The 8541-nt window shown below is 51.1% G+C and overlaps 1 protein-coding gene and 1 non-coding gene across 2 annotated transcripts; one reads left to right on the top strand and one right to left on the bottom strand.

Moving 5' to 3' along the window:
• Positions 1-1553: 1553 nt before the first annotated feature.
• SPAG4 (sperm associated antigen 4) lies at positions 1554-5911 on the bottom strand. The gene is made up of 12 exons (XM_090286319.1): positions 5536-5911; positions 4993-5097; positions 4685-4751; positions 4426-4487; positions 4152-4195; positions 3822-3844; positions 3593-3701; positions 3260-3335; positions 2970-3085; positions 2428-2595; positions 1847-1936; positions 1554-1755 (listed from the first exon to the last, which is right to left on the bottom strand). Exons 1-12 carry the CDS (start codon positions 5849-5851, stop codon positions 1606-1608), a joined length of 1326 nt encoding a protein of 441 aa, XP_090142445.1. The 5' UTR covers positions 5852-5911; the 3' UTR covers positions 1554-1605.
• A 2126-nt stretch (positions 5912-8037) lies between these two features.
• Positions 8038-8110, top strand: TRNAK-CUU (transfer RNA lysine (anticodon CUU)). Its single transcript has one exon. It is a non-coding gene; the product is annotated as a tRNA-Lys (tRNA).
• The last annotated feature ends 431 nt before the right edge of the window (positions 8111-8541 follow it).

Here is an 8541-nt window from a genome sequence, read left to right as displayed (position 1 = left end):
TTACTCAGTTCTTTCTTATACATGTTGAATATATTTCCTTCCAAGACACTGTCTTTTCATTTATAGTATCTTTGGTCTTTAGAACTATTTTCATATGGAAGTTTAAACTTTTTATATATATTAATCTAGCTTGCTTTTAAAGAAATTAGCCATGTAAGCATTAATTACTTTACATAACATTAAATAATCCCTTATATACCATTTCTATTGGCTGCATATAATTTTTGTAGAATAATTTTTTCTTTTTTTTTAAGATTTCACATTTATTTATTTATTTGTTTGTTTGTTTGTTTATTTATTTATAGAAAGAAGGAAACGGAGAAAGGGAGAGAAACATTGATGCTTGCCTCTCGTAGGTGCCCCTGTTGGGAACTGAACCCCGTAACCCATGCATGTGCCCTGACCGAGAATGGAACTGGCACATTTTGCTTCATGTAATGATGCACAGCCAACTGAGCCACACTGGTCAGGGCTTCAGCATTTTATAAATAACAATGTAATGAATATTCTTACAAGTATTATCTTTGATTACACCTATGAATCCTTTGGATCCATTCTTAGAAATGGAATTGCGGTGATTAAAGAGTATACAAATTTTAAGGCTTTTGGTTTCTATTGTGAAACTGCCCTCCAGGAAAGATGTAGTAAGAGTTCCTGTTTCTAATTTTAAGCTTTGAGACCACTTGAGGGGATATTTTTCCTTTGTCTTCAAATTACAAAAGCTCACAAAATTTAACAGATGGTGGATTTGTGCTCCAGTCCCACACATACTCAGTATTCCACTTCTTAAAGGTATAAGCACTGTTAATAGTGTGTATATTCTTCCAAAATATGAGCACACTGAAAAGGATCTTAACAGCCAAGATGTTGCATATGTCTGCTCATGCTGGTCCCCCTTTTCTACTCTGCCCAGGTAGAATTCACTAATCCTTTAATTACTGTCTCCTCCATCTTTTATTCCTCCAATTCTTTTTCAATGAAGAATTCTTGGATCAGTAAATGAATTGTCCTGTTTCCTAGTGCATCCTCTCTTTCCTATCAGGCTCCTTAAGGGCAGACTGGTGAACCATCTGTACTGTGCCTCGCAGAGAGTTGGGTACTGAGGTCTCAAGAAGACAACCTGAGTAGGGGTTACCAGGCCTGCATCAATTCTGACTCAAAGGCTTCCTAGCATTTCTCAAGTCTTAGAGGATGCAAATGGGAATTAAGGTTCACAAGCATGGCTTCAGGCTGACTAGCAGCTCTGCAGTTAAAAGGGTGGCTCTGGAAGAAGGTGAGCTTGAGCTCCGCTGTGACACTGTTACTTACCAGCTATGTGACCTTAAGCAAGTTTTCTGATTTGAGTGGTTTCCCCCCTCTGTGGCTGTGAGGATTAGGTAGGTATTGTGTATAATGTCCAGAGTACTATCTCTTACATGGAAGCATTCCATAAATATGAGCTGCTGCTACTACATTGATCTTCTCCAAGAAAAGAGGGTGTATTAGGAGGTAATCCCCTACCATACTTTTATACCAAAGGCAACCAGAAGCCCCAACAGACCCTCCAGCAGTGATTCAGCTTCTTTCAGCACAGACCTCCACTCTTTTTAACAGTAATAAGCATGTTTAATTGGGGCCCCCTGTGGCACTGTCCCCTGCTTCCTCTGAGGTTCTCATGCCATGGGCTCGGACTCGATACAAGCACGTGTAATGGGGGTGACCCCAGTTGCTTAGAATCTGGATCTTCACCTTGGGAAAGGCAGCTGGGGGATCATTCTGGGGAGACAAATGGGTCAGAGCTGCCTTTTCCCCCAATCTTCTCTCTGTCCCATTGCCTTAGCATCTTCATTCCCAGAGACAAACACACCTGTAGGTGGAAAGTCTGAATCTCAGATTTCTCCACATCGAAGATGAATCTTCCCAAGAAAACTTCAGTTTCATCATCAACCTGGAGACCCTGGTATGTGAAGAGTGAATGAGAAACAGTGAGGCACAGGTGGAGGAGAAAGAAAGCAGTTTTGTTGAGGGCCTACTAGGTATGTGTTCAATAGCTGTTAGCATGCTCTCCTTTGTTTTTTGTTGTCAAGTTAGTGTAGTGTGCAATGTGGGCTCAAAGAAACCAGGCTGCAGATTTTGGTCTGGCCAATTGTTAGCTTGTGTGACTTTGGGCAAGTAAGGTCCCCTTTCTGAGCATTACTTTCCTCATCTATGAAGGTGAGTATAGGTTGTGTGGATGCAAGGACATAACCCATGTACAGTACTCTGCATAGAGTTAGCGCTCAATTAACTATAATATTTGGATATGGTTATAATTATAACCTATGGCAGCTTTGACAGACAAGTGGTGATTATAGATGCGCAAGTGAAGACTCCGTGGCACCAGTTTTCATGAGTGCCTGGTGCTTTCTAAGCAAAGTCCCCCACCTCCTTGGCCTCAATCCCACTCACATAAACTGCAAAATCCCGGGGTGCACTGTTGGCTTCCCCGGTGTGTGCCACGCTGGGAGGTGGATGCTGCAGGGTGATGTCGCTCAGCTGCACTCGGCCTGGCAGCCTGATCACCACCTGGCCCTGGTCGCCCTCAAAAGCCCAGCAGTTCCCAGGGAACACATCTGGCTGCAAGTGGACCGAGAGTCAATCAGGACCCGCCAATAGAGCGACTTTGCCCTTCTCTACCCTTGGCGTGGGTTCCATTGCACCCCCACCCCACCTCGCCCTTCAGCTCCACCCTGTCTTTCACCAAATTCAGTCCTCCAGCTCCAGTCCGGGCCTCTGCCAAGCCAGATGCCTCCCAAGACCCCAGTCCCTAGCATAGCTAGGTTTTCCCAGCAAAACAAGGCTCAGTCCAGCCAAGCGAGGCGCCTGTGGGCCCAGGACGGGCCCGCCTAGTTCCATGCATTCGGTTCAGGAAGGTCCCACCTCCAGGGAGCTATTGGGTTCTTTTCCCAGTATCCCGTCCCTGGTCCCGCTGATCCATGTTCCAGGCCCACCTCCAGGATAACCGAGGGTGGCCGCGCGTAGTTCCAGAAGCTGAAGCGATTCCAGAAGTAGGCAGTGTTCGAGTCCTCGTAGTCACGGGATGTCTTCTCTAGATCAATGGAGGCTCCTGGAACAGGGGAGAAGCAACCACTCAGGCACTCCCAGTCCTGGCCGACAGCGGGGTCAGGGCCTGTCTGAGGTCGGACTCCTTGGGTCGGCCATGTGTATAGGGCTCTGTACCAATATCTGCGTTTCTCTCCGTGTGTCTGTGTCTTGGTCTCTCAGTGTCTATGGGTCTTACCCACAGAGCTCAGCGCGTAGTCGGGTTTTCTCACAAAGTCCTCATTCAACCTCTGGAATACGAGCTTGGCCACTCTCTGAAAAGAGGGAGGACAGGGCTTGCAGGCTGGTTTTGTAGGGGAGCATAGTTGTCTGGGGGCGGGCTTTGTGGCCCCGAAAGAAACCCTGAAGTTGGGGTTCTGGGGCAGGGCTTCAAGACTCGGGACCCAGAGAGCCAGGCTTCGAAAGGCGATTCTAAAGGCAGGGACTGTGCAGTGGGCGGAGCTCCTGGACACCCTTAGGGCCCAGCTGGCTGAGAGCAGGATTCAAGAGAGCCGGATGCTGCGAGGCTCACCTCGCTGTTGGCTGCGCGAACGCTGGACATCTCCTTGTGGAGTTGATCCAGCTCAGCCTGGAGCTGCTGCAGCTGCTGCCCCTGGGTGCTCACGCGCTCTTGGTACTCGCTGCAGGCAGGAGGTTGACACAGTGTGGTTGGCTCCCTGTTCCCCGGACACTTCCCATAACCCCCTCCACAGGAGCACCTTTGAGTCCCCCAATTCCACACCCCAGGTGCCATCTTTCACCTTAGAGTCAGCATCTCAGGTTCCTGTTGGAGAGGGAGAGGGACAAAATACAGCGCTGCTCAGTTCCCACCCACCCCCTTGTCCCACTTGATTCTGAGAGCAGGGAGACTCAAACAGGCTTCCTTCTGAGGACTGCCACCCCCTCTCCTGATCTCCCAGGGCCCCTAGAGACCTTCAAGCACCCCTCGGCACAATCTCTCAGAGATCTTCTATTTATATCTAGTTCTTCCAGCACTGCTCCCTCCTCCCAACAGCCCACAGGGGACACCTTACAACCTCCCGTTTCATAGCTTGCCAACCACCTACCCCAGGACAGTCTCCCAGACTCACATTCTCCAAAGGAGGGACCAGGTACAGGAGACCCCACCAGAGTGCTGGAGAAAGAGGGGAGTGGTCTCAGAGGAGAGGAGTGGAAGAGGATTTCTCTGGCGTAAAGGACAGTGAGGGAGAACAGTCTTGAGCGGTTTGAGTTTGAGGGGGGACTACAGGGCTCTGAAGGGGACTGTGGAGAGCTGAAGGGCAGAGTTGGCTGAGGGATATAGGATGCCTGGTTTGGCTCCAAAATATCCAGGGCTGGGGCCCCAGGGAAGTCACCACCCCTCACCTGTCAAAAAGAGGCTCAGCAATGACACAGCCGTGAGCAGGAAGCGAGTAGAACAGATCTCCCTAAAGAACCAGAGGGAGACTGAGGTCCCTAGATCTTAGTGAACCCTACAGTCCCCACCCCAGGCTCCTAGACCCAGCAGCTCCTGTGAACACTACTCAACTAGGTCTGAATCAGTTCAGGCCTCAGCCGGGTCAGCCCCTGCTCCCCACCTCCTCCAAAGAGCAGCCCCTAGGGCTCCCCCTTTCTTCCCTCTGACCTGTACACACTGACCAGCATGTCTCCTAGCAGGGATAAAAACATGCTCAGCACCTGAAAAAATAGGCCTGAGGAGAGAAGAGAGGTCTCAGAGACAGGACTACGGCTTAGAGAGGGGTAGAAACGAAGAGGGGTGGGCTAAGAATATTAGATGGGGCCAAAGAGAGTGAGTTTAGGCTCAGAGAAGGGGTTGTAGACTCAGACATGAGCCAGGGGCTGAGAACGGAGAGCAGGATCTCAGAGACGAGAACTGAACTCGGGGAGGGAGGCTGGAGAGTTAGAGGGGATCTGGGCTAGCCTGGTCCATACTCAGGAAGCTCTTGAATACTCGCTGGGACTGCATCTCCTGCCTCAGATTCATGGTCGAGAGAAGGTCGAAGTGCTCCTCAGAGACAACGGGAGAGCCAGCCGGTTCTGCGGGAGCCCAAGGGCTCCATTGGGGTCTTGCGCAACGCAGGCCCACTCTTTCCCCGGGACCCGGCCGCAGGTTCTCCAGCCCAGAAGCTGGGGAACCTGTCACAGGCTTTGGTCCCACTGCATCGCCCATCCCAGGTCTCCGGGCACCCCCAAACGGAAGCCCCGCCCCCAATCTTAGGTTCTGGTTCGGCCCGTTTACAGGTAGCCACGCCTGCTAACACCGAGGCCACGCCTCTTCATTGGTGCTCGTCACAAGATTTTCCTCTCCCTTCCCCGTTCGTCCATCACACAGCGTCCTATTTAGTGCCTCCCCTCGCCACCCTATAGGCTCCGCCCCTTAGGAGGAGTCCAGGTTTAGTTTCATCCTGGCTCCGTGCCCCGCCCTGCCCCTATGCCCCGCCCCCCAGGCTTACCCGGGTTCGACCCCGCCCGCACCCGAGGCCCCGCCCCTCACGGTTGCCGCGCCACCGGCGGTTGGCCTCTTGCGGCTCCGCAGCGCCAGCTTCTTCCGAGAGCTACCGTGGTCCCATGCGGTTCCTCCGGGCACTCCTGAGCTCAAGGCGGGCTCACTGCAGTTCGAGCCCTCGGCTCTTCTGCCCTTGAGCTCTCCGGGCTCCTGCCCAGCTGACCGGTGGCCGCTGATGTCCCCCGAAGTGGTGTTCGCGGAGCTGTTGCTGTTGTCGCTATAAAAGTTGGACGTGTGCTTGTGCGGCGGGGACACAGCCGAGCCTGCGCGCGGACTCCGCCGCATCCTGACTCTGGGCCTGCCGGCACCTCACTGACGCCAAAGTCGCTGCCGCAGCTGCCAAGGCACCCGGCCCTCCTTCAACCGATGCGCGCCGCGGGGACCCCACGAGCCTGGGTGTAGCCGGCGGCCCCACGGCGGGACCCAACCCTCTCCCCTGTTTCTGAGCCTGCCTGCTGACGTAATAGAGGAGACCATGGTCTCCGCGGAACACCCTGACCGAGGGTCACAGAGCTAGTAGTGACGTTACTGGGAGCCATGGCCATCTCATTTTCTCATGTTAAAGCAAGCAATGACATCACAGCACTTCCCAGAATATTTTATCTATCTAAAACTAGTCGGCTTAAAAGGCTTTCTATCCCTCTACATCCTCTGGCATTGTAGATAGGCCTAACATGTAATAGCTTTCCAAACATTTGTGAATGAATGAATAAGGAGGAGCAAGATCGTCTGACCAGTGTGACTCATTCGGTTGGGAGGTCGTCCTGTAAACCGAAGGGGTCATGGGTTTGATTCCAAGTCAGGGCATATGCCTGGTTTGTGGGTTCGGTCGTTCCAGTCGTTTCTCTCTCACATCAATGTTTCTCTCCCTCACTCTCCTTTCCTTCCCCTCTCTTTAAAATCAATGAGCATGTCCTTCGGTGAGGATTAAAAAAGGGGGCTGGGCAAGGGGTCTCCCAGGGTACTTCTAAATAAATGTTTGGTCTCGTTTGCTCTGCAAGCCCTTCACGCTCCTCTTATCCTAGTCACCAGGGCTGAGAACTCTGACATCAAGATCAGTGGATCCCTCTCTCAGAACCATATTCACCAGGGGTCTGTGGGGTGAGAATTGAGTACCCACCAATCATCATACCCACAGTCAAACCAATCATCTGAGTCTTCAAGAATGGAATGAGGAATCACAGATGTTCACAGCCAAGAGACCAGAGGTTCACTGACTTCTGTGGGACAGCATACTAGTGCAGTGGACAGAAATTCAGGTTCCCAGGCACACCTTGATGTTCTACTTCAGCATTTCTGGAGTGGCTGCAGAAATGTGCATTTTTAACAACCACATGTGTGATCCTGATTAAGGACCACTCTTTGAAAAAAAGGACCACACATTGCACAGGTAGGCAAACAGGTCCAGAGAGGAAACAGGACGCTTCTAAAACCACACGATGGGTGATAGAGGTTAGAATTTCAAAATCCATTATGTTCTCTGCCACATCCCATATTCTTTGGAATGTTAAAAAGTGAAAGTGGCCATTCTTAGAGGGGTTGAAGCCTAGGGAGAATCTCCAGGCTGGGTTCCAGCCCAGAGAGGAGGGGTCTACATTAGATTCCAGAGGAGTGGGAACTATACTTTGCTTGTTTAGTTGCCACAGAGCTCAGGGAAGGAAGGAAGGGAAGGGCCAAGACAATGCAAACTAAGGATTCTGGTCCCCCCTCTGCCTTCCTTTGGGTCTCAGTGTCCCCACCTGTCAAATGGGGTGGTGAAGTCCTCCCCCAACATTTGGGGGCCTTGAGGTTTAACTTGGACCTTGCTTAGAAATGGAACAATCTATGTGCGTTGTCTGGTGTTCTATAGACCCCAAAAGACATTTGAGTACCTAATGCCTGGGAAATAGATAGAACAGGGCTTTCTAGCCCCACTATTGAGAAAAAGCTGAAACATAAAAAGGGACCATGTCTGGCTCAAAGCCACATAGCAAGGCCCCAGCTCCTCTGACAGCCTAATCTTATCTGCTGTGGCTGTCTGATACATTCCTTATACACAAGCCAAACTGAACAAATCACAGATTCAGGAACACGCCCTGCATTCTTCCCCACTGCCTGAATTTCCATCTCTGATCAACTCTTGTCCCCAAAGCACATTTTTATTTTATTTTATTAAAGATTTTACTTATTATTTTTCAGAGATAAAGGGAAGTGAGGGAGAAAGAGAGGTAAAGAAACATTGATGTGCAAGGGAAACGTCGATTGGTTGCCCCTCACACGACCCCAGCTCGCAACCCAGGCATGTGCTTTGAACTGGGAATCAAACTGGTGACCTTTTGGGTTGCAGGCGGGCATTCAATCCGCTGAGCCCATTTTAAATGCCCCTCTGGGCTCCATCCTCCAAGCAACCCAGCCAGACTTGTTTCTGTTTTGATGGTCTTTCTGGGCTTTGTTTGATGTTGGAATGCACAAAGCTACTGAAAGACAGGGATGCCCGGCTAGCTCAGTCGGTAGAGCATGAGACTCTTAATCTCAGGGTCGTGGGTTCGAGCCCCACGTTGGGCGGAAATGTGACTTTCAGAGAAGGAAAACTCTGACTCCAAAAAACCTCCGCTGCCTTGCGGCATACCTCTTCAGGGGAAAGGCTAAGGGAGTAAACCCCGACAGAAAATCCGGAGCCGGAGTCCCTAAGGCGGTTTGACGTTGTAGTCAACACCGGCAACTCCTGCGGCGCACCTGAAGCCAAGCTGTATTGACTCCGTCTTTCCCTTGGATCCTTCAGCTGCGAAGAGAGGGGGGGTCTGCTGCATGGGCAACAGCAGACCCTCCATATCACCCTGCCCAGGCTCTGTAGCTTCAGCTTCACTGGAGAGGACACTCCAGCGTCATCGCAAGATGTCGATTCAACACGGGAGGAGACATATACCGTGTCACTCCCGAGTCGGACTGCACAGCCATTCTCAGCGGTGCAGATAGACTCTTAAGAAGCTACACCA

Source organism: Furipterus horrens, unplaced genomic scaffold (genome assembly GCF_987537825.1).
Source record: "Furipterus horrens unplaced genomic scaffold, mFurHor1.1.pri manual_scaffold_8, whole genome shotgun sequence".
Lineage (NCBI taxonomy): Eukaryota > Metazoa > Chordata > Mammalia > Chiroptera > Furipteridae > Furipterus > Furipterus horrens.
The sequence above is the reverse complement of the archived record's forward strand: the minus strand, read 5'-3'. Positions and strand labels throughout refer to the sequence as shown.